General features: G+C 43.2%; 3 protein-coding genes and 1 long non-coding RNA gene across 12 annotated transcripts; 2 read left to right on the top strand and 2 right to left on the bottom strand.

Moving 5' to 3' along the window:
• Positions 1-1,156: 1,156 nt before the first annotated feature.
• On the top strand, positions 1,157-2,910 carry LOC135367446 (uncharacterized). Its single transcript, XR_010414464.1, has 2 exons — positions 1,157-1,413; positions 2,414-2,910. It is a non-coding gene; the product is annotated as an uncharacterized LOC135367446 (long non-coding RNA).
• LOC135367440 (nucleolar MIF4G domain-containing protein 1 homolog) lies at positions 2,121-14,993 on the bottom strand. The gene is made up of 16 exons (XM_064600720.1): positions 14,727-14,993; positions 12,868-12,993; positions 11,123-11,267; positions 9,739-9,927; positions 8,288-8,528; positions 7,538-7,608; positions 7,353-7,481; positions 6,055-6,173; positions 5,889-5,982; positions 5,644-5,737; positions 4,961-5,088; positions 3,804-3,908; positions 3,623-3,741; positions 3,348-3,512; positions 2,779-2,910; positions 2,121-2,702 (listed from the first exon to the last, which is right to left on the bottom strand). The coding sequence occupies exons 1-16, from the start codon at positions 14,865-14,867 to the stop codon at positions 2,433-2,435; spliced, it is 2,268 nt and encodes a 755-aa protein (XP_064456790.1). The 5' UTR covers positions 14,868-14,993; the 3' UTR covers positions 2,121-2,432.
• On the top strand, positions 12,924-26,187 carry LOC135367443 (uncharacterized). 4 transcript variants are annotated; one of them, XM_064600733.1, is made up of 9 exons: positions 12,924-13,186; positions 23,398-23,595; positions 23,664-24,020; positions 24,389-24,460; positions 24,698-24,820; positions 25,289-25,385; positions 25,449-25,531; positions 25,628-25,949; positions 26,076-26,187. In XM_064600733.1, the coding sequence occupies exons 2-9, from the start codon at positions 23,452-23,454 to the stop codon at positions 26,114-26,116; spliced, it is 1,239 nt and encodes a 412-aa protein (XP_064456803.1). In that variant the 5' UTR covers positions 12,924-13,186; positions 23,398-23,451; the 3' UTR covers positions 26,117-26,187. The 4 variants fall into 4 exon arrangements, with proteins under 4 accessions (XP_064456803.1, XP_064456802.1, XP_064456804.1 ...); XM_064600732.1 differs by lacking the exon at positions 12,924-13,186 and having other exon boundaries at positions 22,558-23,595; XM_064600734.1 differs by lacking the exons at positions 12,924-13,186; positions 23,664-24,020 and having other exon boundaries at positions 22,636-23,595.
• LOC135367439 (uncharacterized) lies at positions 16,098-23,308 on the bottom strand. 6 transcript variants are annotated; one of them, XM_064600714.1, is made up of 19 exons: positions 22,916-23,308; positions 22,752-22,804; positions 22,622-22,682; positions 22,017-22,115; positions 21,879-21,950; positions 21,751-21,825; positions 21,466-21,693; positions 20,043-20,206; positions 19,856-19,979; positions 19,664-19,798; positions 19,062-19,342; positions 18,757-19,003; positions 18,315-18,361; positions 18,184-18,248; positions 17,870-18,128; positions 17,620-17,814; positions 16,850-16,994; positions 16,639-16,792; positions 16,098-16,282 (listed from the first exon to the last, which is right to left on the bottom strand). In XM_064600714.1, exons 1-19 carry the CDS (start codon positions 22,916-22,918, stop codon positions 16,128-16,130), a joined length of 2,562 nt encoding a protein of 853 aa, XP_064456784.1. In that variant the 5' UTR covers positions 22,919-23,308; the 3' UTR covers positions 16,098-16,127. The 6 variants fall into 6 exon arrangements, with proteins under 6 accessions (XP_064456784.1, XP_064456783.1, XP_064456787.1 ...); XM_064600713.1 differs by having other exon boundaries at positions 19,850-19,979; positions 22,916-23,306; XM_064600717.1 differs by having other exon boundaries at positions 19,850-19,979; positions 22,752-22,852; positions 22,916-23,304.
• Positions 26,188-27,270: the final 1,083 nt, after the last annotated feature.

Here is a 27,270-nt window from a genome sequence, read left to right as displayed (position 1 = left end):
CCTGCATCCAGTGCTCGTTTTGGGCAAAAAGCACTTCATAATGGTCAACTAAATATACAGAATGGACGCCTATTTATTCCTTGATGAAGAGTGACTCACCTGTATAAATTTAGGCCCTGTATCCTTGCCAGTACGGTTGGTACGACCGTAATTGCAAGAAGTTGACATGATCGCTGCGGCGACTGTTGTGGGTACAGTAAGATGGCGGCCGGTTTCTTCACGCTCGCGCTCCCTATCCGCGATCCAGCCTTTTACAATCGAGATCAGTGGATAGCTCCTATGAAAACGCGTAGAATGATGATAATAATCAACCTCAGAATTAAACATCTGTGGAAGTCCACAGCTTGTACAGAAATACTAAGGTAAGCTGAAGTACAAAGTATTGTAGAAGTTGAGGAAGCAATAACAAGGACGATCAGAAGCGCCACCGCTGCCTTCCAACTTCCAAACCATGGAGGAAGGAAACACAGGAGCGGCCGTTTCGAACCATTTCGAACAGATTTCCGTGGGACCCCTCTGGCGGTCGCTCCTGTCAAAAACGCCATTACTTCCTGTCCACCACGTGATCCTCTCTAAAGTTTCGGTTTAGCAACGATTTGTTGCTAGCGCTGCTTTTCGTGCTTTTCCATAGTCATTTACTCTTAAAATGTGAGTACCATTGCGGAAACAACGTTTTGTTAACGTGTTCTTACCGCGGTTCCGGCTGTCGTTCAACAGAAAGCAGCTCTATCACGGGAATCACGTTTTATTCGTAAGTACGCACTTGATCGGTTGTTTCGTACCCCTGTCTGTGATAGAGTCATCTTGATTCGTTCGTTTGCTGTGCTACAGCTGCAGATTCATTTGATTTCCTCCACTGTTGTGAAAGTTTGATTACTGGCATGCTTTACCACTTCAGCAACGACACAAAACATAGCGACGTCGTCACACAAACGTCGCTGCCACGGATGATGTTTCTAGTCCTGCGTGCTTGTCCTACAGACCGTGACCGGTCTTGTAGAAGGATAAACCAAGAGTAAACCTCCAAACACACACAAACAAAACTGGACGCGCGGCGTGCATCACAACTGCAAGAGAATCACTCCCGTCGTCTGCTTAGACAGCTGGCCTGCGCATGCACTTGGGCGGTCACATGGTAGACAGGAGCATCCCAGAATGCAATGCGAAGGTCGGCACGCTCGTCCCAATGGCAAAAAGTTGGAAGGGCCGCTCCTGTGTTTCCTTCCTCCATGTTCCAAACTTCCAAAAATGCGGCGCATGGGAGGGGTGCGCCTGACGTGGTCGTTATAATCTAGTAGGTCGTGCTTTGAACTTGAGCTCCGACGCACGGAAAATTGGAAAAAGCGGTTGTAAACCCTGATAGGAAGCGTCTCCGTCTCCCTATACATCGTATAATTCCTGTTCTAACTTCAGGTAAGTACCATTCGTCAGAACTGGTAATTCCTGCGGACAAGCTCAAAAAAAGAAGAAAAAAATTCATTACCACACAGCATGGAGGTAAGAAACCTCCATGCCACACAGTGTTGCTTAGAGTCACTAAATAGGGAGTGTCACAGTTTGGCTACGCATGCACCAGCAGTGACGTCACATGTCGTTCTTTGCCACCGCCTTGCCGTGCTTGAGTCTGCTTAAACAACGAGATTTGGCCGAGGCAGACCAACAATTCGCGTGCGCATCTGCGATCGCGGACAGCAGTTTGTTTGAGGATGCGACCTTGTCGGCGTTGAGGATGAGCAATATACGTCATATGGAAGGGAGGGAGCAAACTGAAACATTTTTTTTTAGAAAGCAGTCCTAATTCGGAACGCACTTGATGGGATGTAGGCATTTCAGTGCACTCAGTATGGCCAAAAATTTTTAGTATGCACGGGTCCATGCCTTAATGTGTTTCAACACGCAGGAGTCAGGGTTTCGCAATGCGGTCATGGCAAACGTATAATATAGGTCTTTGTTACCACAATCCGCGACTGGGCTTGCCATGAAAGACTCCGACCACATGCATGCAGTAATGCAATGTAATGTAATGCACAAGGGTGCAAGATTGGGCTAGTTGGTAGAAGGACATCAACAGGAAAACACTGACGATGCCATTCTGTAAAGAAAGAAAGCAGACGCTGGGCAAAAAAGTGTACTCCCTTTTTTTCCAGGGCTTGCTTTACAGTATGGAGTTCCTCCACCAGCACTTATGCTATTTTAACAGACGCTAACTTCATTTCTACTGAAACACTTAATTTGCCATTGGCCTAAAGAGTGTCTCTTGTGGATTCTCTTTCTGCAATCAAATCGTATCACCCTGCAAATGTTATGTATGGATATATGCTCACTCTGGATCTATGGAGCTTGTATCCAAACACAATGAGCTTTAATTACATAACTAATGTTTTGAGATGAAAAATGCACTTTCATTCGTTAGATGTCCAAACAGACAAGACTCAAGGAGGATTATCCCTCCTCTCAACCGATACCAAAGCCGCATAAGCTTCTTGAAGCGAATTGTGCAGCGACACACCCACATTGGGGTCACCAGTCTCTTGGAGCTGTCGCAAGAAAAGACGCAGACCTTCTCTCAGAAGGTGCAGCTTGGGTGAAATGCGTGAGAACACCCTGCGAATGACGTCGTTCGTTTCACTGGTCAACATGTTGATGAACAGTTGGCGCAGGAATCTCAACAGGCTTGGGCTCATGTCCACAAATTGCACATTCTGCAGTGTGAAATTGAGACATTTCTGCTGGGTAGAATACATCGTTTTTGGATGGGGGATTTTGATGAGAACACACCTTGAGGGCAGCAAGAGAAAGCACATCTTGACAGAGTAGGGTCTTGAAAAACAGGGCAAGGTTTGATGACTCTGTCTGTGAAATGTGTTCTAGCTCCTTCATCTTGTCCCATATAGCACACTGCAGGCTCATCTGCAACATTCAAATTCATCACTCTATGCTACTTATTTTTCTTGACAATTCTCATTTCCTATTCACTGTTTGCCTGCATTAGAATCCTCATCACCTTGTTAAAAATACGACTCATATGAAAAAGTCCCACTCAGCTACTTTATAAAAGTGGACTGAAGATTGCTTTTACCACTGTTACTAACAGGTCGAGTCTAGTGCCTTGTCAGGGGGAATTTGAGAATTAGAGCACTGCACAGGCCCGTGCAGTGCTCTATTGAGAATACTACTTGGCCATCGCGAAACCTTTCCTCAACAGCCACAAAATCATGGAATCCCAAAGGCCATTTTATGGCCATTTAGCACACCTGGCAATTGGGACCTTTCATAGTTACTGTTGTCTATGTGCATCAAATTCTATTCTGCAATCAGTGTGACAACATGTATGAAATAAAGCGCACATAAAACCTGCGGTTCCGCTTGCAGAACAATTTGGCAAGTGCTGAATAGTATTGGTTGTATCCTTTCTCTTTCATGCAGCAGTGTAGCAGTACATAACACACTTGCTGTTGCTGTGTACTGCTCAGATTAAGACGCACAATCTTCTCACTGGCATCCAAGTAGTCCTGGAAGGTTCATCAAATCCTAAAGTTAGCTCAGAAAAATAAGCACAACATTTTGAATAAATACACGCCCCAATTTCATTTATCCCAATGAGAGCAGAGAGGGGGGCAACCTCAGCAGTCATGATGATGCAGAAGATATTTCGTCTCACGTCGGTGTTCATGTGGTGCTTCTTGGCCAGTTGCACAATTTTGTTGCTGAATGCCACATTGGCTGGCTTGTCCTTACAATCTGAAATCTTTAAATTGCTACTATTTGCTTCAACGGATGGAAGGCCAAAGAGTGAAATTCACCTGATGGAGAATTGACCCACGCAGATCCTACGAGCCACCATTTGCCTCGTTCTTTGGCTTGGAGTAAGTCTTGCAGAGAAATATTCAGTTCATGTATCGTGCTACCTGAAAACGGATTGCACACTTGACCTTGGAAATACGTTAATTCCAACTCCAAGGTTTGAATAAAGCGCAGTTGCAACTAACGGGAGGCACTCCCCTAAAAGGGGGCGCAAATGCACTTCGAGTCGTCTTATACATTCGCAGTATAGGTGTCACTTTAAGACGCAATTATATTGACATAATTCAAATTATTACTGCTGCCGTCATTATGCTCCCGATGCCTAACCAATGTTAACGCGGAGAATACCGCCAGAGCGTCAGCAGCGCCTTTGAAGGGAATGCAGGAATCATGAAAGCAATCAGTAACAGTCGCAGACTGTTTGCATCACTTTCCATTGGTTCATATTTTCCGTACGAGAAGCATAGTGCACTGTCATATCCAGCACCGCATCAGATGCACTTGGTAAAGGCACGTCCCAGTCGTCCGAATTTTCGTTGCTACACTCTGCACAGTACCTTGGTCTAGTTTGGCTGGCGGCATCGATAACGTCTGCATCGGTCAAGGGCCCAGTTTCCACACAGTTGTCTACGCTCACATGGTGCCAATTAGGGAAATAAACGATGACAGTGAATGGGTTGTAGAACGATATTGACAGTCACGTAGTTATAAAAACGAGTGTCCTCCCCCTTCAAGAGCAGAGGATGAATGTAAGCTCTTTGCTGTTGTCCTTGAAGAGCACAGGGGAACAAAGAACCATACGGTGGGTCAATAACCAGGTAGATATGGGACGCCTTGAGCCCTTCCGGTCAGATGCGCCGTTGATCCGAACTATGCAGTGTGTACGCTCGTCCATTCGAATTACCGGGAGTTTCTCCCCATTGAAAAACGTGTGGCTTGGACAGGACCTGGACGAGAGTTGAAATTATCTGGAGGATCAAATTAACGAGGTTCTACCGTCAAAAGCCATTATTGGTACTACTAAAGTCAACCTTTAAAAGTCCATTCCCATTGGTCGTAACACCATACTTGAGAGCCACCCCTTAAATTTCGATATAAAGTACACAACTGCGCTTGTATCCAACCAGCAGAGGCTTCATTCTATACTGTCCCTTACCCTTTCGGCACAAACTGTGCAATGTCTTGGATGCATGCTCAACCATGGATGGGTCACAGTTTGGGATTTTCTGGATATTATTGTTTCTGATGGCCATGAGGACATCCAACATGAACCTTTTTCTTGGGCTGCAAGTGAGAAAGTAAACGCAGATTGTGTACCAACACTTTTGTAACTGTTAGCACCTCGTTTGTCGAGATGGCTCAGCAGCATCCGCGAAACCGAACACAGTACACAAGTATGACAAGGAAAATGTTAGCGTGGCGTTTGAGTAAAAGGCATTCCGACTCCATGGGACCCAGCTCGTCATGTAGCCAAGGCCGCAAACAAGAGTGTCTGAGGGTATGTGATCACTTGCCATGGACTGCTCCAATTAGAATTGGAGTGATAAAGTGATGGCCACCGGTGCTGTAACACTCCCGCAATTTTTTTCTTCTTGCTGTGGACGCAATTTTTTCGACTGAATCAAATGCACAGGGTGCACTTTACTATCAGCCCAAAAGTTGCAACTACGACTATGATTTTTTGGTGCAAATAGCTTTCCCGAGAGACATCAGTAACAGTATGTGACATTATGATTCTCCCATCATCTAATCATCCCTTTAGACCTGATGAGGTCTTCGCTTGGGAAGGATATAAAAAGCGTGACGCAAGAGCCCTGTAAGGTACAGAATGTGTCTTACTCTTGCTCAGAGTCCTGTACACTTTTCTTCTGCAAGGATAGCATGGTCTCTTTCAGAGTTGCAGGGTCATGTTTCCGGAGTCCAAAGCCAACCGCTTAGACACATACAAAGAAGTAGTTGACATTAGCAAAGTATAAACGCTCTACGCTGCGCAAGAAGAACACGAGTCGTTGAGCATCATGGGAGCAACATTGGCCCATTTAATTAACTATTCCACGGTATGTTAGCTGATAATATCAACTTACAGCGCAAGATGAGTAGGACCATTTCAACATCTCTGTCCCTGAATGATGTGGACAGCATGTTGATGATGTCAAAGATGAGACGGGAGTGTGTCACCTGAAATCATACATTATTACTCCCAAGGTAACATAAGGTAAATGTAAGGTAAGTAAACATTCTTGCTCCAACCTTAAATATGAATAGGTAGGAAATGAATAAGACGCAGTTGTCCACCTCCTTGCTGTCTTGTTCATCGCATTTGTACAGGGTATTCAACTTGGTGGTCATGTTCTCCAGTATATAGGCACCTTTACAGGAAGAAACCAACGTCAAGAAAAGTTATTCCAATTTTGGTGCCTACTGAGAGCATCAAGGTCTGATAATGGCGAAAAAAAAAAAAATCCCACGCTGTAAACAATACAGAACGTTGAATGCTTAACAAGTGTAATAAGTGAGACACGAAAGAAATATAATAACAATTGGAGACATTCCACCGATCTAAGGATAAATCAAATAAAATACAAGTTGCAACCAGTTGTCCTGAGAAGTGGGCAGAAACTAGACAAATTTTAAATATATCACCAAAATATTCTCAACAAAAAATGAGGAAATCTATCTGCTGAGAGACAATGTAAGCCAAGTCCTCAATTTCGTCAACTATGATCAACACAACTGACAAAGCACTCAGTATACATAAAAACGCAAAACAATGCATTAGAAAACCGTCTATCAGCTTAGTGCACAGAGAAACAGCATAACTTAAGCAGAAGGACAGGTAAGAGAAATGTTCTTCGGGAGTCCACTGAAAGTCCGATTGGCTTCCAGACTGAGCAGCAGCAAAGATATCCCAATTTGAGGAGACTGTCAAAAAAGTTCCTGATCACACCCCCTTGGATAGTACTGCTGTAAAGACTTCAGCACATCAGGTGTCAAAGCTGATCAAACACACAGTGGGTGCGGATGCTGGTGTTTTTCAACAAAAATCTCTGTGTTTTACAATGTTCTGGAGTGAAACAAGTCAGGCAGGCCATCTGTGTCCACAATGGTACGCCACTTATAGCGACACTTTTTCCGGGCATCAACGCGGAATAAAAAAGGAAAAGTTCAGGCAAGAATTCTTATAGTAAAAGTTCAAAAGTAAGATTGTTTTGCTTTTGATTGTTTCTTAGTTTTATAGAAACAATTCCGATTCTAGAGTTTGTGTATCTCCTGTAGTCGATGAACGACACGTTAAATAAATTTTATAAATAAATAAATTATATTTCGGAAGAAGAAAAGTAAGGTTTGTTTTTTCCCGAAAGTCAACTATTGTCTAATTTCTTTTACAAAGATATTAAATTTTGATCAAAAGCACTTTTCAGTACAAGTATTCTTCCCTGAATTTTTAAGCTCTTCCGTTGTCCAACAATTCGGGTTCACAGCACCTTCCTTGGATATGGATTTGAAAAATTCTGGATTGTCCAATTTCTAGTATTGTTAGTACTCACCAACTTCCGCATTAACGTTACAATGAAGGTAAGCCACCAGCATGGCATGGTCCATCACCATACGCTGAGGAGTTAGGAACGGAGCGATGATCGCTTCGCAGATGACGTCAAATAAGGTTGAGTTGACATCTGCAATGGAATACATTATAGTTGGGAAGAGAAGAAAGTAAGTTGTAAGAGTGTACCATGGTTGCTGCACTTCTGGTAGAGTTGCTCCACTTGCGATCCAATCGGCTGCACAGTAGATTGGCTAAGCCTAAAAAAGAAATACAGGGAAAACCGTTTTTATTCAATTCTAAGCTTTCTGTGGAAAAAGACCACGAGAGCCATACTGTCTATTTAAAGAAGAAATTGACGCTGTATTTCTTTATTCTCTATTATTTCTCCGTTTTATTATTTATTACTCGCTCTATTTATTCATTCTCTCTCCAGTACTATCTCAAGTTAGTAAAATATCATTTCAGAATGACCATACTTTTAAAAATTCTATATCATGTCCTTCATATGCGTCATGTCAAAATTTGTCCGATAATGCGGAAACACTGCTCGGTCGTGGTTAGTTGGTGGCATTTGTTTTCCATGCTGGGGGTAGCTATGATTCCACCTCTGAGTAAACTGCTTCAAGGAGCACAGATCAATATGATCTGTGTGGTACAGCTCAACTTGGTCAGGCACTATAGTCTTGGCCTTCTTCAACCTTCAACAAATGTTTCAACTGTGGAATGACCACTGCAGCAATTTATTATTGTCACTTACGCTTCAAAGTAAGACATATATGAGCGGACCAAAAATAAAGCACCTCGTATGTGTACATAATAAGTACAATATGCAACAAAGATTTTCTCATCGTGCTTTATTCAACTGTAGTTGGTACCTGTACCAATACTCATTTCCTATTGGAATTTTCAACTCACCGTCAAGCCAATTTTACGTACCTGTTGAGGGAACCTTTGAGTTGTTTCTTGAGCATCAGGAGCTCCCGTTTCTTCTCTGCACTCAGCTCCGCAGACCTTCTCGCTGGCGGCACATATTTTTCCGCAATGACGTTGCCCGCCTTGTCGTGCTTGCGGCCGTATATGTCCTCCCAAATTCCCTCTTTTTTCTCAGAACCATTTCCAGAGCCAGGCAAATCTTTACTCTCAGCGGCCCAACATTTGTCCGTGTCCTTAGAATGTGCTGTCAACAAATAGTATTAACAAAACTGTAATGAAATAGAGAAATACCCGCTTTGTCAACATCAGGCCCTTTTACGTATTCTCGTTAAATTTAAACTTTGTTACGCTCCAACTCCTCCTATCGCATCAGGCTCATTCCAGCTCAAACGTCCAAGATCAGAGGCTCCTTTCACTTTGCGTGCACAAAATATTTCTGTCCCAAAACTAACTCCTTCTCCGCTCAATGCATGAAACCTCGCATGCCACCCCTTCAACGGATCTGCAAAATTTTAATGGAATGTACTCGGAGAAGGGTATGTCCATTTTCCAGGTATGTTTCTAGCAATTTTGAGCCTAAAAGAGCAGAGAAGAACGGCTGCGTGAGTTGCACAAAACCTGCAATATTCAGGATTTTTTATGGCGCGTCGCGTATCGAAACGATTTTTTCGTCGAAAATTCATCGAAATCCCCGATGGTCGAGCCACCAACTTGAGACGTTTGAGCTGGAATGAGCCCTCAGAGAATCTCTTTTAAACTTCTTGATGGGTTCGGGAACAAAAAAATAATAATGGGGCGAGATCCCACAAGTATGAAGTAGGTTGAATGGCCTTAGATCACAAGAAGATAGACATGACCACTGTGGATTAATTCTTCCCACGTGAGAGCACCTAAATGCGAGCTTACAATCTGTGTGAATGACACATAGCATTTAACATTCCTCGAGACAACAAGAGGCAAGCCCTCAGTAGGCATTAGTGAAGTAGCCAGACACCCAAGGTAGGGGGGCTCTGAGACTTCACCCCCGCTAATTACGGTTGCACAAACATGCACACACCTGTGCATACTGCTAGATTCCAGACGCTAGTCTGTCATGAACGACATTCAGTGGTTTATCCATACCCCCCCCCCCCCCCCCAAATGTCTGGCACCACCCCCATTTTTTTCCCCCCCGTCTGCTATTGTTACAAGGTAACTGCACAACAGAACACAAAATTTTTTGCAACAGCCCCCTCCCTCGTGCTTGCGGTTCTGGATAAACTAATGCGAGCCATCAGAAGATTGGAAATAGTTTGAAAGCCTCATCATTTCAAAATGTTTAGATAGATTAATGGCAGAAATGGCAAGAACTTTCACAATCGCACCTTGCCCACCAAGGCATTACCTTTGACAGCTGGTTATTTCAGACAGTATTAATTTGACGCATTTGAAATAGAGTCCAAAGTGCTACTCACATGCCACAGCACCTGGGAAGTCAACTTGGTCATTGCTGTCGTCGTCCTCTGTGGGAGCGTCCAAGGTCTTTGCAATTTTGCTTCTCCCGCTTTCAATGCCTTTTTCCAAGCTGCGTTTCTGTCCTGTTTCAGATGCCTCCCTATTGAAGGCCTTATCTTTGTATTTATTGTCCACCACTTCCAAGATATCTTAATGGTGGTTAAGGGTAATGCAGATTTCAACAAAGATGGGTAAGGAAAAATAAAGGAAGGACAAAGAAAAAGACTAAGTGAAAGGAAAGCACGCAAAAGAAAGGTAGGTAAAGCAAAAATGATAAAAGTACATAAAAATTGGAACTTAGTTGTGAGCAAAATGTTCAATGTCCAAGAGTTTAGAGAGCTTAGATGGAGGCACACAATCTGGGGGACCACTTCTGTTTCCTCAGTGAGACTGGCTCGTACGATTGCCATTTTACAAAATGCAAGAAACGTTTGAAATGGGCTGTAGCTCCTAGCAGGAAAGACCCGAGGGGTCTCAGCTCAAAATATATTTTCTAATAAGTTTTCAATATTTACTGGCTTCATCCCCATCACCTACCAGTTGTGTATCCCTTAAACTTGAAACTTTATGGGTTTCAGATCCGCAGGGCACGTGCAAATTTCATCATTTCGAGCCCATTTCTGATAGTATGTTTAAAAATCTTAAAGCTTTCACGTTCTTTCAGACTAAAACGATGACTTGGCTTTTATTCGTAGCGCAACTCCCTTTTCTGGAGCGGTATGGATTGTGACCCTATCCTAAAAAGGGTCACGAAAAAAAATTTCATCTATTTCAAATAATACTTTCTAGTTGTTCTTTTTTTGTTCTACTTCTAGTAGCAAACGTTTTCTTCTATTAAATGACATATCCCAGATATTTTTGCCTGGACCACCACATTCTGTGACATGCAGTTACAAATTGCAAAACTCAAAAATTTGAAATTGAAATTTGCATCAATGTCAAAGTCATTCGTAGTTACATTACTAGTACAAGATGTACTCAGCACAGAAAGATGAAAACATTTCTTGGTAATTGGAGACATAAGGGACCGTAATTATTATACACGAACATTGTTATGGAAATGTGTTAAAAGAGGTGTTAAGCCGCATCGTTTGTGCGCAGCCTTAGAGGGTGAGGAAGAAAATAAAAATCACATTTTGTTTGGGCCGTGGAATGCGGGAGAATAAAAATTCCATTCCATTGGCCATCTCTCTGCTGTGCCAGTGCTGTACAAAGGCAGCAAAGAAAATGTTGTGCACAGTATAAGTGCAAGTTTAGGTGACAGCCGCCATCACCATTGTGGGACTTGTAGGTGACTTGTAGGTAAACATGTAGGTGAAGCAGCGAGAGAGCGATAAAAGATACAATCCAGACCCTCGTCAATGAATGAACGAGGCATGTTTGTATTTTTCCTCCGACTGAGGAAAAGTTTCTTCTCTAGTTGCTTGATATTCCTTTCCTCTTCCTCGTTGTCACGGAGGAAGCTCATCTTACGGACTTTCTTCATTTCCTGAAATGAAGGACAAATTCTCCATCTAGGGGACAACAACTCTCTCACTTATTACTGTGCATTAATGAGGATCCAAGTAAAGAGAATTATATAATGATGGGTGCATATAAACGAAGGTTTTCAAGGATGCTTCAGAAGACAAGTTTGAGAGATACAATCAGCAATGGTGTTGACATCATTGACCACAATCATTAGCGTGGAACTACTTTTAAAAGATTGATAATTTGGGGGGAAGAAATGAAAGCACAGAAAAGCTCATATAAACTAAGGTTATGTGTTGTTACTTGTCTTTTTCCTTCTTACGCCTATGTTCAACAGTTGATGTACGTATGTTCTCTCATGTTATGCGTTAGTTTTGCAATTGTGTTTCCTTTTCGTTTTCTAATGTTTCTGCTGCCTCACTATTCTACGCGTTGCTCTTTTATGTACTAACCACAATGGGTCAAAAGTTTTGCCATGCAACGCTATGCAGACTACTAAATTTCGTGTCTCGATGTTTACAGAGACCCGGTATAAATCGGAAGACGACTTTTTACACTGCCAGAATACGACTATTTCCATTTACATCGTGCATCCTTAAATTTGTAACTTTACCGATGCGCATAAAACTTACACTGTACAATAGTTTATTTTATCCGTTACATCGTTATGGTGGGGAACAACACCTCAAAGAAATCTAGACAAAATATGAGTACAACAAAATGCCCTATAGGAGCCATATTACCTCTGCATGAAAGATGAAAGTCACTGAAAAAGTCAGCCAGCTGTAGGACTTGAACCCACATCTCCTTGTATGTATTTGTCCTTTCTATGCTGTTCCAGCCTCAGAACATGAGATCTCTCATACACCTCCGCATATTCCGAATACAATATCCAAAAATTTACTTTGTTGTACCGATACTGTCACTTTCCTATCTGAGATAAGAAAATTGGCAACTGTCTATTGGAAATGGGTTTTTCCTCGTCAAAGGATCGACTGAGACAGGAACAACTATGTTCTTTTCCTCAATGCAGAACTAAATTTGGTCTTGACTGCCTCTCCTACAAACTCCCTAGTCTATTGAACACAAAACTATACTGACAATATGAGGTGGTCCGACCCGAGATTATTATTTTTGTCAGGTAGCTCGCATGCAGTGTCACATATTTGTCACCATTTCCAGTTTTCCACAACATTGTGTGTGCCATGTATAGGAACTGAGCTCTCTCAAATCCAGCCTTTGGACACTGTCAGTCAACTAGAAGGACTACTTTATCGGCTGCATAACACCACATAATGCGTTGCTCCGCATCATCTTCCGTTGGCGCAAGTATGTCATCAAAAAATAGTGGTAATGTGGGAGGCACACAAAGTTCGCTATCTATTGCAGTCTGAATGCGCTGTGAGGCAAGTTTGCGCTCGTCTGAAGCAGGGCAAATCTCAAGCACACCGTTCACACTGCCGAGTCTGTAAATTCAAATTATCTTAATTCCTACTTCATACTGTCCAACCAACTTGCCAGGGCTTGCCGTTCGGCACCCTCTTTGGCGCCTGTCGTTACGGCTCTTGCTATGTGCACGTAAATCTCATACTATACACAGCCAATATAAAAAGACATACTTCCTGAGAGGCTTCTCTCATGTCCTCTACTTCCTTCTTGTTCACTACCCTCAACTTCTCCATTGAAGGTTTTTCACCAATGTTCAGTGTCTGACAGATCCTCTCCATTTCCTTTTGTAGCATACCCTATAAGAATAATCAACACTTGGGCATCAAACGGATAATTACCGCACATAAAATGAAGCTACCACTTAGAATCTCAAGTAGGACACCCCACTTGGGAATCACTCGATGGTGACAGCACCAAAAGGGAAGTCAATTTGAACCGTTTCAACATAGTGTGGCACAAATGGGAACGCCTACTGACACTTTTGTTGTGGTAAGCAACGTGCACTTGACTAACATCTCTTTGCCAATACAATAGGGTTTCATGCTCAATACTGCACATGCAAGTAGTCTGCATTACTAGCAAATTCCAATAAGAGTATGTCTAACTAGAATTGTAGCGAGGCAGGTTTGCGGCAGGGTAAATCCCCTCACCGACTGCCGACACAAGCCCACTGAACAAAGAAATGAAAACACTTTGCACTGCCGAGATTGTAAATTCAAATTTTCTTCGTTCAACGTCCTGCCCCTCTCGCCCTCCCCGTCGCTACGGTTCTGTGTCTAAGCATACAACTAAGCACGTAGAGGAACATTTGGTGCATAGATTGAGAAGTTACCCGTCAAAAAGAACTCGTGACAAGTTAAGTTACCGTGTGCAAAATGTAACCAAGTACTTCAACCTGAAGTGTAACTCGCAGTTACTGAGTTACTTAAAAAAAAGAACTAGTTACTTCCAAGTTACTTCGGACACAAAATAGCATTGCGCAGGTGCAGCGCCCGTGAGCAGTTGAGTTAGACTTTTAGTTGCCTGCGGAGGAGTGCAACACGCTTAGATCGTATTCGTTTACGTCCAACAATAGACCTCTCCCTGATTGTAAACAAATGACGTCATACTGTTCGACAGCGTCAAAAGTTGGTAGAATTGAACTACGCTCGAAGCTAGAGGTGAACAAGGTCGCGCCCGAAAACCACGGTAGTGAGGGGATTACGATATGGTCTCTTAAAGGGACGCGACCCTCGGTCTTACTTTTCTTTCAATGGGAGGCAGCGAACAAGTGCCCGTTCGTGGAACCCAGCCCTCTCCTTCAGATTTGTTTCGGTTTCAGTCTGTCTACCAATGTCATGATGACGTTTCTCTGGTAGAAGTCTATTCGAACGTTTTGCATCTTAGTCCCTGTGGGCGCACAATGGTTCAGCTTCATTTCAATGGCAGCAGTTGTTACTTCCTGAATAAAATACTGTCATTGACTGAATATCAAATTTTGTGGCAAAAAATGCCACGAAGGAACCGGAGAGAAAGCAAGAAAATATGTGGGTGTGAGTGAAAAGAGAGTTAAAAGTAACTTGGAACTTAAAATATGTTACTTTGGCAAAGTTACCAAAAAAAGGAAGGTTGATTGGGAATCATCTGTCATGGTGTGACATGCACAATGACACCCACTACCCTGTTGCTGCCATAACGTGCCTTTCTGTCAGTTCTGTCAGCAGGCATACCACCTCCTCTACAAAGGCACGTCATGATTGCCAGTTTTCTAGGCCCTTTGCTGTAAACTTTTGAATGCATTTTACATTTATCCGGAATAGTTTAAAACGAGGAGACACAACCCACTTAATATCCATTCCTGCCGCCTTCTGAATGCTGTGAAATACGAGCCTATGGCTGATATTTCCTCGACGATAAAGGCGCCAAAAGAGACTTTTAGCGCTTTTATCGTCAAATAAAGGGGAATTTATTTCATAAATAAGGCGGGGTCTTCTGTTAATAATGTCTTCTGTTCTAAAAAATTGGAGATGGGAAGTGAAGTCTGCTATACCTTGCTCCTGCCGTGACATGCCTTCCCTCGTGCTTTCTTTGCACATTGCTCGTGTTTCCTCCTTTTTGATATCTGTAACCCCGACACATCATCACCATATCCGAATGATCCTTTCACTACTCCTCTGGGCCTGCGTTTCATCACGCAAGCACTGCAGCACTACCACTACTGGCACTACTTATATTTAACACGTGCCACACTGCTGGTCACGACTTGGCTTGGCTTGGGGCAAGGGCCCGAAATCCCGAAACTCGCGGGTTCCTTCTGGACATCCGCAATCCGCAATGCTCCCAGGTGTAGTAGTTCTGGCAATCGCCGCTTGGCTATAGGATTTGGCGCTAGCTCACACTATTCGTTACCACGTGACTTGTCGAAACCGCGGCGATGTATGGTAGGCTGTGTTGACAACGACGAAGCAGTATAAGAGAGATAATAGCGCGTGCTTAGCAACAGCCCGTGTAAGGGTGATTCACTCTCCCCAATAATGCTATGTGGCGCTTGCGGCGGTCACTAACGTAACTAACCCGTGACCCGTCTCTCCCATAGGGGATCGCCAGCTGTGTCTCTAGTATAGAGTAGGCCGTGCTTCTGGCAGCCTTCTGGTTCCCTCTTTGCGGGATAACGCTGTGGAGGACGTGAGGCGCTTCATGAACACGTCATCGGACGTCAGAAAACGTCATAAACTTAACGTCATGGAAAAATTTGTCAAACCCAGGCTGACCTACCCAAACACATGCCCCAGCCCTATTTTTTGTAAGATGGCAGCCTCAGGGTCCGTTAGGCTTAGCTTATGCTGCAGTGTTGTTGTTCAGATCAGATCGTCCGAAAACGGAATTAGCTGGAACTGAAACAGAACTGAACCGTAATTACTAGAGCCATCTTGGAGCTGAACCGGAACCCAACCAATATACAAACTTAGGTTACCAGCTCGGGAAATTTTTTCAGTTTGGTTAGGGGTTCATGTGGGGATTCAAGTGGTCTGCCTGCCTAGATTGGCGGCATGTTGCTCGGGTAAGGGTTGATAGAAAAACTGAAATAAATGCATAAAAAAACATAACTAAGAGATCTTGTATCATCTTTAGTGGCTTCCTATAATTTTGTACATTAGAACCTCGAGCTGGTTCCTAACTGGTTTACAGTCAGAACCGGACTCTGGTTCAAATGCATGTGAAAAAGGTTCTAGAGCACACATTTTTATAATTCTTATTTCGTATATTCGGTATACAGTTTTCTTTCACTTCAATACATTACTATTTCGCTTTTTGAACACGCTCTCTAATGGATGTAATTTATTTTTCTCCAATGTAGTCTGGTGTCAAATTGCTTTCATAATGTCCCCATGGTCCGTATATTTGAGTACATGGTACATAGTTGCAACCACAAATATCTTTATTGAATTTATTAGAAATGTACATTTGAAGCCTCCTTTACAGCAGCTTGGTGCAAGTGGTAAAGTGCACCTAAAGTGTCTCGAACACATACCACGTGAAACCTTTTCTTTTTGTCTCTCCTCTCTGGAATATCTTGACGTTGAACGCAGTCCTTCCGTGGGAGCACTGCAAGCAATTACACAAACAATGGGGAGCGACATAAGCTTTGCAATTTCATCATTTCATGTCTAAGCACTTTTTTGGCAAAAATAAAAAATTAGCCAATTAGATTTTCTGCTCATGATGTAGTGATATCAATTTCATAGATGCATTTCCGTACGTGATCGTCCCCAAATGGACACAATCCTGCAGAGCACGATTATTGTTATTCCAAAAAGCAAGAGTAAAGCAGCAGACTGGAATGTATAAAACATTTCAGATGAGATTGACCATTAAATGCGACAAAGATGTTTGATGCCTAGTAAGATGTTGGCACTACACCTTGCCTGAGCCAATGGAGAAACAGCTAGTGATGTACATACCTTGTGCAAATCTCATCTCTCTCACTGTGAGTGTCAAGTGAGATGATGATAAAGATCGGTGTTTGCAGCACCTGGCAATTCTCTCTTCAATTGGTGTCCATCCTATGTATACCACTTGTCTGCCACTTTGGTCAACTGGATCACGGACGCCACGCTAACCAGGCAGACAGAATCACTAACAGAATCAATCCATAATCCAAGCGGGACTCACAGAAGAGTATTCAATGCACTGTTTGTAGTCGAGCACATAGTCCACCATCATCTGCCACAGTTTATCATTGAATTGCAAGACCTGCTTGGCTTGGATGTCCCAGCAGATGGCTGTGATGACCTCCGCATCACAGATGGCTTCAAACCTACATATAATAACCAGTGTTTCTTCCAGTGTGAATAACGAATGTGTATATTTAGTAAGGGCTTTCACTGAAACAGAGCTCTTTCTCTCGTATCACAATAGAAAGCTGGGCTAGTCGCAGCAGAATGAAATTATTTCATTAAAAATTGTGTCTATGTTTTCGCTTTCTTATCTCCATTATCAACTTTCCTTTGTCCCCTGTGCTAGGTATGTAGTATATATTTGATTCCCTCGTCTACAATGTACCAATAAAAAGAGAACCCAGATTCTACCTTAGCAACACATCTACAGTTATGACTCTGGAAATAACCCTCCATTTTGCCCTCTGGGCATTTCCTGCCTTTCTTCCAACTGTGTCTTTTGTGTGCATTTTGCTCATCATCTGTATCACCCACAAGCATCTCTAATCCGTTCTTGGCTGGTTGGCCATTGAGCTTTGCTTACAGTGCTATCCCGTTAATTTCGACTCACCTAAAATTTGTTTGAATAAAACGGAAGTAGAGGGAACTGCTCCGAATGAGGACTTGACGGCAGTATGTCATGGCCCACTAGGCCTCGCAGTCTCATTTATTCCAAAATACCTATTTATGGGCAAGTGAAAACAACCCTCATAGTGCGCCACTAACCTGAGAAAAAGAGTAGGCATAAGCTTATGCGTGCATTGTTGACCATCCTGCTGTACGGGCACACCGCAGGTCCGGCAATCCGGCCACATTCGCAGGGAGAGAATCTTGGTTAAAACACACTGAATATATCGGAGCGGTAGGGCATAGCCTAGCCCGTTGCATGGGTGGAGCGCAGCAGGCCACAAATCCAGATTGCTGTAAACAATTTTTTTCTCATGAAATACGCAACATTTCCTCATGACAGTTTTACCTTGTCTCATAAGTCTGCAAAGCATCTCCATGGGAAGAGATGTGTAAGACGGTGTGGTTTGTGGAAGATGCGTAGTGGACCGTGGATGCTGCCTGGGAGAGACGAACTGACTCCAGACGAAACAACGTTCCAGGCAGGAGGCCCAACAGTGGAACACTGGCTGTCATAGTGTTGAGGTATATGCTTAGCAGAGTTCCTGTTTCCAAGTTGATCACCTTCAGACAAGGGCTCCATCTGTCAGGGCCTCGGTGAGAACCCGCTGAAAAGAAGTCAACTCCAGAGAAGACTAGGGGTGTTTATGTGTCAATGTTTACCTCGTGCAGTGCGAGCTTCCTGGTAGAACTTGTCTATCAGCACTCCATGCACGCTTGTTGCGCGCCTTCAATTATATTCACGTAACAAACATTCAAATTATACGCACGTATAAAGGTCGTGTCATACGCACTCGGTTGAAGATGTGATCCTCATATCGAAGGCCACTCTGGAGGCTTCCTGAAAGTTGATTGTAGAGGATTATCACGTCCTAGTCACAGTCAAACATGGTTATAGCCAAGAACAGCGCCGCCAGAGATTTGTCGAAAAGGCCAAGAAGAAAACCGAGGTGAACGACTTGGCAATAGCCGACGGAGGATCCGCAGAAAATGGGGAAGCTTAGTTCGTTGCGCAAAAATAATTTCGTAGAAATAAATCGCGGCCAGCCAAATGAACTTGACAATAGCAAAGTTGGCTATAACGACGTACGACCGTATAAAACGTGACAAGAGATTTGTTTAAAAAGTCTCTCGGAGGATTAAAGTGAGCAGGAGCATTTGTCTCCAGAGGCCGTACAGATTGCAAGACTGGTGCTGAGTTCCCTTATAAGACACAGCTCAGCTCCCTGCACGAACCTTGTCTGGAAGAAAGCGGACTGCAACGTCCGCCGGCATTGATGTTTGAGACAGTAGCATCCTGTCATGACGAGGCAACTGTATCTGAAAAATTCCTCCTCCTTCCAAGAACGGCAGCCAGTACAAGCTGGTGAAAGTGAGGACCCGCTGTTGTTGCTGGAAGATGCACATTACGTCGAAATAATGCCTGCCCTCCACTGTCCGTGGCAGGGTAACATCTTTCACCCGAAAGGTCTGCCAACCTTGCCTACAAATAACAAGTTACCCAAGGTACAAGAATGCCCAAATTGTTAGCTATTCCTTACCCTGCCTTCTGTGGCGGTTGTAATCCATGAGGACACGGGAAAGTGTGCGCCCGGAGCGCAGGAATAAAGCGGTCACACTCGAGGTAAAAAAGCGTGTGGCGTTTCTCAATATCCTTCATGGCGGATATCCCTTCCAGAATGAAGCGTCCTCCTTTAGGGATGACAACAATGTGTCCCAGGGGCAAAGAACACGCAGGAATGGATGAACGGATCTTGATTTCAAATGTCTCGTCGCACAAGTGCAGCGTTCCTTCTTTTGACATTCCTAGGCACCCTATAACCTGTGATGGACAATTGTTTTTATCACTTGAAGAACCAACAACATATGGAAGGAGGAAATGTGGCCACAAACACCATCCTTACCAATAGTATCGGAATTTACTAGAAATTTTGGCCTAAGTCATCGTTTTACTTGCTGTTCTCTTTGCAAATATTGTCTCAAGTTGCCTTTCGACTTCCCGTTGCTGAGCTGACACTGTTGAGGAAATTCCTGAGTAGCTTCACCACTGCTCAATGCATCATTGAGCTGAGGAATCTACTCAATGTTGGTGTACGTGACCTATGTTTACTTCCATAAAATAGAGTCAGTAGATAGTGAGTACCTGCCAGGGTAAGTCTGCCACTGGAATCACTGCTACGCGCCATGTGGGAGCAACAGCAAAAGGAATTCCCCTGTACTTGACAACTGTGCAGACAGTTCTCAGGCTAGGCCACTCCAAATGCAGCAGCCGTTGGTCCTGTAAGTTAGCGCCGTTCAATGTACCACGTCTGACACCTTGTCCACTTACTTGTGCTTCAACAGCTGCACACTCATGTGGCTGGCTAAAGAACTCAAAGACAGGTATGCGCGTTGGACGAGATCGTAACCACGGTGCGTTCCACCGGAGTAAGGTGAACAGGAGGCTACGTCTTCTCTTCCTGGTGGTGTTAAAAGAGCATTATAAAATATGCATCTTCAAATGTGCTCTTGGAAAACTTTACCCGCATTTGTCTTTGTCATATGAGACTATGTCTTTGTGCTTCACATACACAGGGACGAAGCGCTCCGTGAGGCATAATAAAGTTGATTGCAACCAATCAACAAAGTGGAAACTGGCACAGTTAAGGCTTTTCATCCATCGAAAGACATGTGTTTCGTGGCTTCTCTGCATTCCGACGTACGCAAGAAAGAAACAAGAAGACACCCATAAAAGAGGACTCGGATATGTGAGGGACACAAATGCTCCTTGCCTCGGCAAAACTCAGCTTTCTCATTCATGCTCAACGTGGCAAATGAGCAGAGCAGGAACTGAGTATGAAATGAGTGATGGCATGTCAGTCTCTCAACAATTTCAAGTATCTCTGCTTAGTAGACAATTTTTGCCAGCCAATAAAGAGACTCAATGTCACCAGGGGACACCGCACTAAATCTTGGAAACTAATCTAGTCACACTCCCCAAACAAAATACTTTGTGTAAGAGTTCCTCAATGTAGTACGTTCGTGAGACGCGGTAAAAAATAAATAAAAATATATCCGAATCCTATGCAGGGATTCGGGAATCTCAATTCCAGTGCCCAAAACTGCAAATCCAAACCACGTTTGTTTGTTTCTCTTTAAAACTGGTACCTCCAGAGTCAGCCAAAAGGGCCTAAAAAGTTCCTCATCACACCCCCTTTGACATTAATATCAGAAGGACACACATCGGGTGTTATAGCTGATAAAAAGCGCAGTAGGCTAGACCGGTGAGAATGATGGGGTTTTTCAACAAAAATCTGCATTCATCTTGGAACTATTCAGCAGTGTTTTCTTGTTTGTTTATTACGTCACTCTGGACTTGAGCCTCCAAGTTACAAGTTTAAAGGTAACATGGTTTGGCTTTTGATTGCTTCTTATGGCATCTTGGACTGGCAGCAACACTTGTGCTCTATCTTAGACTGCTCAAAACGGAGCGCTCTCACAACAGCCTTACTTCTATCATCTTTCTTCCTCCAGCTTAGAGCATTGGTACCACCAGACAGACGTCACTGTCAGTGAAGCATGTGCGAGAACAGTTGTAGGCTACAATTCAGTGAGTCAGTATTGAAAAATGAAGCAGTGTGTGTCATGTCGCGCATATACGGAACACTACGATAGGTAAACTCGCGCTTGTCTCATTGGTTGCCGGCAATCGTCGCTTCCTGTGGATCCGTTTTTCTTCTAAACGGTACCACTGTGTCAACTAATTTTGCTCGCATTATACAAGTGTTTTCCATACTCTTTGAAATTGCGCCCAGAGGAAGATGACACGCAAAATGAGGTGTCAAGAAGCAATTTAAAGGTGTATGGATATGTATTTAGAAGGGGACACGCCATAGTACTGAAGAAAAAGAACGCGTCATAATTAGCGAGAAAGAGTAAAGTAATGCTCATTGATGGGGTACGTACTGTTTCACATCTGTTGGTTAACCTAAGATGCGATGCACCGCACATGACAATCTTGGTGGTTCCTCGAGGATGTTCCACAAAATGACAGTTGACTACTTGAATGTGATCTCCAACCACGAGACGTGGCACATGACCCCAACAGGCCAACGGTGCCGTCACCAGCGTTAAGTTTTTGCCATTCACAAGGTAGAAACCACATTCATCGTTGATGATGCTCGTTATCACTCCCTGCAGTTTTATACCCCACTTAATATATATAATACATATATCTCGTAAGAGCCTCACCTGGTAATATGAAAGCCTATCTCCTCCAGAGTAAGACAATAGTCTATAACTGACTTTCTCAACATCCAGCAGATCCTAGAAAATGCCAATCAGACATTATCTTCCTGCATCTTCCTGCATCTTCTCACCTCAATGTCTTGGTAAGATGAGACCTTCTGTAATTTTGTATTCTCGGTACTTTGGAACAGTATGAGTTCCCTCTGTATGCCAATTAAAATACTTTCATTAGTCTAGAATTGAAATAACGATGAAAGTATTAGGTTTACCGTGGTGCTCAACTTGAGCACTATTGGTGAGACATAAAATATTATGTATATTCTTCCAGGAGTCAGGGACTCTGCCAAGTGGTAGACATAATCTGGCATCTGCAAAAAATGTCCGCTCTTACTCATGAGGCTGGTTGCTACCCCCCGAAGGCTTACTCAAATGGGTTTTCTTCTTTGAACCCCTATCAGAGATACCTCCCTCAAAGGCTTGTATGTAGCCACCTACTTTCATCCCCGCGTCTGTATTTCGTGATATTAAAACCCCTTCTTTCACTTTCATATTTGAAAAGAAACTGTGTGATGAACAGGTGGGCAAACAAAGCCACCTTCTATAGCTTGCTCAGTTTCAAGGTGCTGCCAATTCAGGTAACTCAAGGAAGAGGTGCTGACGTGTTGTATAGTCCATATGCCTTTGACAATTCTTGGTTTGTATCGCCTAGCATAGCGCATACGAGGGTTCCACAGCCGCCATAAGGTGCCACTGTTGGTAATGAACTGAGTATTGCATATTCTACTTTTGGCTGTTCAATGCTATAACTGCTAGAAACAGAATCTATGTGCAGGTTCTGATATGACACTTGGAAACAGCCTGGGCCTCATACTACCTGAAACTGGACTGGAACTACGTAGTGTCCCCTTGCTAGGAGTAACAGGTACACCTTTTGCCTGGAAAATGGTAAAATACTTTTAAAAATGAATACTAAGTGTCTAAGAGGCACAAGAAGGCGATCTTACTCATGTACACTGGAAATGTCACGCAATACCCCTTTAACGTGACACGGTCGTTCCTAAGGAAAGAAGAACCAAGTGGGCCGTAAGTGCAAAAGACTGCATCTCTGATCCACGGAACAAGAGCAGAATTCACCACCATTTCGAGCGCAAGGTTGAGAATCAATTACCATTTCGTTGTGATGAGATATCTCGCTAACAAAAATGACGTTTGAAACTGTCACATGTCCGCTCCTGTTTCCCGCGTTGTTTTCCGCTCACGAGTCACGACGACATTCTGTCTAGTAGGTCGTGGTGTGGACGTGACAAGTTGTCCGACATTCCCGCCGTTTGCGGCGTTCAGTTGTTCAGTGCCGTAGTAGTTCAGACCTAGCATAACATAACGACATAACCACATAACATCGCTATCGCTGTCCTTGCCTCGGTTGCCTCATGCTCCAACCAATCAAACGGCCGCGGTTTCGACAAGTCACGTGGTAACGAATAGTGCGAGCTAGCGCCAAATCCCATAGCCACCATAGCCAAGCGGCGATTGCCAGAACTACTACTCCGGTGCTGGGAACATCATGTCATGACGTCATGACCACTGCAATCCATCCATGCGTGGTTGCGTGCGCGATGCCTGACAACAACCAACGCCTTCTATCAGCAGGGCTCTGCCTTCTATGTAAAGGAGGCGAATGACTGGGCATAGCTATGGACTGGGATGACAGCTCCTGATGGCTCCAAACGTTCATGGGGGAGAACCTTAAAAAATCCCATAATCCATATAGAGGAGAGGTTCAGGTTGCGAATTGCGATGTCGACATCAGAAACAACACTCAAAGGCAATCTTGATTTTATAGATGATGTGAGTTATTCATTTCTAGTCTGTGATAGCTGTGTGTTTTCAAAAGTATCGATTGATTTTATTTCCAGGATTTCTGGAATAGCGACATTGAGGACAATTTAGAGAAGATAGACAGGCAAGCTGCCTCAGTTCATGATAATAATTCTAGCGTTTCTAGAGTACGCACCAATTCACAAAGCAATCAAGACGTACCGGTAGCTGAAAAGCTTCCAGAACTGCAAGGCAAAGACAGCAGTCTTGGAGCAACTAAGATAGATGTGTATGAGTTGGAAAGCTTTTTTCATGACGATTTTGAAGATGATCCAGGATCAGAGCATAAAGCTGAATACGATGTAATCAATGATAAATCTTGTACGAGTTGGGATTCCTCAGCTGTGCTACGAAAAAGGAAGTTTCCGGGGCCTGCAGGAATGCTTCCGAAATGTGTGAGTAGAGCACATATTGTGGTGACCTCTGTGTAGTAAACATAAGCACGTATGCGTACGAGTCTGAATATAACATAATGGAAAACGTGTACCCTGAACAAAAAGATGGAGAACTTCTCCAAGAAATGTTATGCCATGGTTGAAAAGCCCTCCAAAAGACACCTATGGTTACCTATTTGCCGAGGTAAGGTTGCCAAGGGTGCCTTTATGGTGGTTGTCTCTTTGCATTGTTGCTAATTGCACACACATTTTATGTTGTTGTGAAGTGGATGCCAAAAGCGTATGTACCCTTAGATACCCCCTGTGTGATACCCACGCAAGCAGTCATTCCTTGTTTCTTCTGTAGCGAGGGGACATTTTTCTTCCAGAAAGCCGGCTCCTTATCGGAAATATGGAAGGTAGTCCAAGAACCCCAGAAGCGAAAGTCAACAACATTTCAAGTAGGCAAGCTTTTTATTTGGTATAACATCGCTTGTCTCCTTTGTGCGTAATAAAGATGACATGACTGACTAATAATAATATTAATGGTGAATGATAATGGCTAATGTTATTCAGGTGTGGTTTAGTGGCACCCTTGGCAGTCCTTGTTGAATTCAAGAGGAAGAGCCACAATTGAATAGAATTACATTTTACTGCGACACTATTTTTGTAATAATTTTTCTTAACTCGTACGACAGGATCTCCATTGTACACCATGGACCGAGAACCCTGGGTCAAACTGGGATTTAATGAAGCAAGATCTTAATATGGAAGGCGGGAATAGCATATTGGAATTGAACATTGCCTGGCTGCTCAAAATGGTACACCGTTTGCCTTACAGAGCCTTTATTTTACGAGCCACGTACGGCAGTCAACACCCATTGGATGAAAACATAACGTAACATAAGTTTGGGAGATTCTTGTACTAGAGTAAAACATTTCATTAGAATGATAACCATAGAGCAAATTGCTGTGCTGGATTGAACCATATTTTCTTTTTTTCCACAACGTGGCGGACATGAAAGTAGGCAGCATTTAACGTTAGGCCTTTGGCACGGGGATTTAAGTAGGTGGGATACAAAACGAAGTTTAGTTTGCAGTCAATTTAATCTGATTTTGAGATGCTGGAAAGTGACAGCCAAAACATAGAAATGCAACGACACAGTTTATCAGAGAATGTTTTCATTAAATTTTCACGGAGTTTTCACAGCCACCAGCTGTGACTAACAATAGCTGAACCAATGTTTTCTCGGTTTTTCTTTGGTTGATGATGACCTCGACTATTGCAGAAAAGGCTGAACCAACTACCACAAGGAAAAGTACCTGTCACCTGCGTTATGGTTAAGAAATTTTGTGAGGGTATATTGCACCTCCAAGACCCTACAGGTTTGGTATTTACTAGTGTTTTCTCCAGAGTCAGTTTTTATGGGCAAATTAAATACTGCGCAGGTGAAATTGCAGCATCAACTGACAAGTGTGTCTTAGATTTGCGAGACTACTTTAGGACGGGAACTGCCTTGGTGCTGCAGAAGGTACGTTTCTTCCTATAATTTGGACCATCTTCTAGAAGCCTATTTGTAGACATTTTGGCTCTATCTTAGAGAAAGTAACTCCCTTTCTAAAACTAGGTCGGTGTCTACAGTGGCTCAAATGGTGATTATTATCTCAACATCACTCGTGACAATATTGTCAACATCTACAGCCACAAAGATGATTGTGCGCACAGAGTCCAAGTTAACCCCACAAGTGTTGAGGAACTTGTAACCAGCCAGATGCAATGTGAAGCCCTACAAGACACTCGGCTGCTCCTAGGAAGACATAAAAGCACACCACCCAGGAGAAAGTCCCATTCTGCAACATATAACGATAGCCCACCCTGTGGGTCTGTTATAAATGCATCAAGTGGGCCATTGGCCAAAGCCACAAAAAGTCATTTTCAATGGCTGGATGGTAGGTGGAATCGAAATTGAATTGAATAGTTGAAAGCAAAAAAGTGTTTCATAGAGTCTCGCAGTTTGCAAAAAATTACCGCTTTGAGACGAGCGTTAGTGACACACGGTCAATTTGTTCTTGCAGACGACATCTTCCTTGCCATTGATGATAATTTCCTTTCCTGACCCAAGTGGAACTTGTACATAATATATATTTTTGTGCCCGAATAAATGTCGGTGGAATGTTTCAAATCGTAGCAGACATCCAAAGACTATTCCTTACAATGCAGTGATGGGAAGTTCCAGTACTCAAGTACTACTTTAAGTACAGTAAAAAAGTGCCCTGAAGAGGTCCTCACAGAATATTTTCATGTGTTCCCATATATTTATGGGGACGTGCGTGTCCATCATCATGAATTTTGATTATTTCATTTTTTAAGTGGCAAGAGTTTGTTACACATGCATACCACTACCCGGCCCTCTGACAAGAAATGCTTTCCAAATCTAAATATGGCTACAAACTTATAACACGTAGTGAGAGGCTAGCCATTGTTAAATGCACTAAGGTGAACATTTTTTTCGTAGCAGCATATTTCGAGGAATTGTGCACTGCATGTAGTCACCTTGCGATATTTAATTTGCTTTTCGTTTTTGTACCCCTATAGAACCACCCTTTCTTTGTAATGTAGGTTCATAGTCTAAAGATGGACACTATTTATTCTTTTGCCATCATCCAAACAAAGTGCTAGTCAGATTTCCTAAATTTGCAATTGGATGAAAACTATGATCCGCCTGTTTCGTTCTCATGTTGTTTGAGCGCACTTAGAAACCAGATGAACGTGCCTATTAACCAGTACGCTGCACCAGTAGACAGAAATGAGCCTACGACACTGCTCCTGTAGACACAATGAACCAGCACCCAGGTGTTTTCCAAAGACTTCCCAGTTCCCCCTGAAGTCAGCCCAGGACGCATACTAACATAGCCACACTAACACAAAAGGAAAATAGTGTTTTGGGTGTGCAACCCTTCCAATGTCTCATAAACGCAAGTTTACGTCCAATTGTGCCCTACAGCCGAAAGATCAATGGAAAAGTCTCGAAATATAGCAAATGGTAAATTGTTGCATTTAGTCTATATGTCCGATAAAAAAGTTATTTCTCATCCCAGATAAAGTAATGGTAAAAAAATTTTGTAGGACGTGGAGAAGGTTCTCAACAGTAAACAGGCATTTAGGAATTTATGAACAATGAGGTAAAACTTTGCACCTGAGCCAACATGTGAAAAGATTTCTTTGATGCTGTGCAAGTGCTTGTACAATGACTGTGAGCATCTAGCAGAA

This window comes from Ornithodoros turicata, chromosome 8 (assembly GCF_037126465.1).
Source record: "Ornithodoros turicata isolate Travis chromosome 8, ASM3712646v1, whole genome shotgun sequence".
Lineage (NCBI taxonomy): Eukaryota > Metazoa > Arthropoda > Arachnida > Ixodida > Argasidae > Ornithodoros > Ornithodoros turicata.
This window is presented reverse-complemented; position numbering and strand designations above follow the sequence as displayed.

Excerpts from the sequence above, each read along its gene's own strand:
- LOC135367440 (XM_064600720.1), bottom strand. The coding sequence starts at position 14,867 with ATGAAACGCAGGCCCAGAGGAGTAGTGAAAGGATCATTCGGATATGGT. Across the intron at positions 8,529-9,738 it reads CTTCCCAGGTGCTGTGGCAT|CACATTCTAAGGACACGGAC; the intron begins GTGAGTAGCACT and ends ATTTGTTGACAG. Across the intron at positions 5,738-5,888 it reads GGTCCTACTCATCTTGCGCT|CGGTTGGCTTTGGACTCCGG; the intron begins GTAAGTTGATAT and ends TATGTGTCTAAG.
- LOC135367439 (XM_064600713.1), bottom strand. Across the intron at positions 21,826-21,878 it reads CATCTTACCAAGACATTGAG|GATCTGCTGGATGTTGAGAA; the intron begins GTGAGAAGATGC and ends GGCATTTTCTAG. Across the intron at positions 16,283-16,638 it reads AGAGATGAGATTTGCACAAG|TGCTCCCACGGAAGGACTGC; the intron begins GTATGTACATCA and ends AATTGCTTGCAG.
- LOC135367443 (XM_064600733.1), top strand. The coding sequence starts at position 23,452 with ATGACAGCTCCTGATGGCTCCAAACGTTCATGGGGGAGAACCTTAAAA. Across the intron at positions 23,596-23,663 it reads ATCTTGATTTTATAGATGAT|GATTTCTGGAATAGCGACAT; the intron begins GTGAGTTATTCA and ends TTTTATTTCCAG. Across the intron at positions 24,461-24,697 it reads GAAAGTCAACAACATTTCAA|GATCTCCATTGTACACCATG; the intron begins GTAGGCAAGCTT and ends CTCGTACGACAG.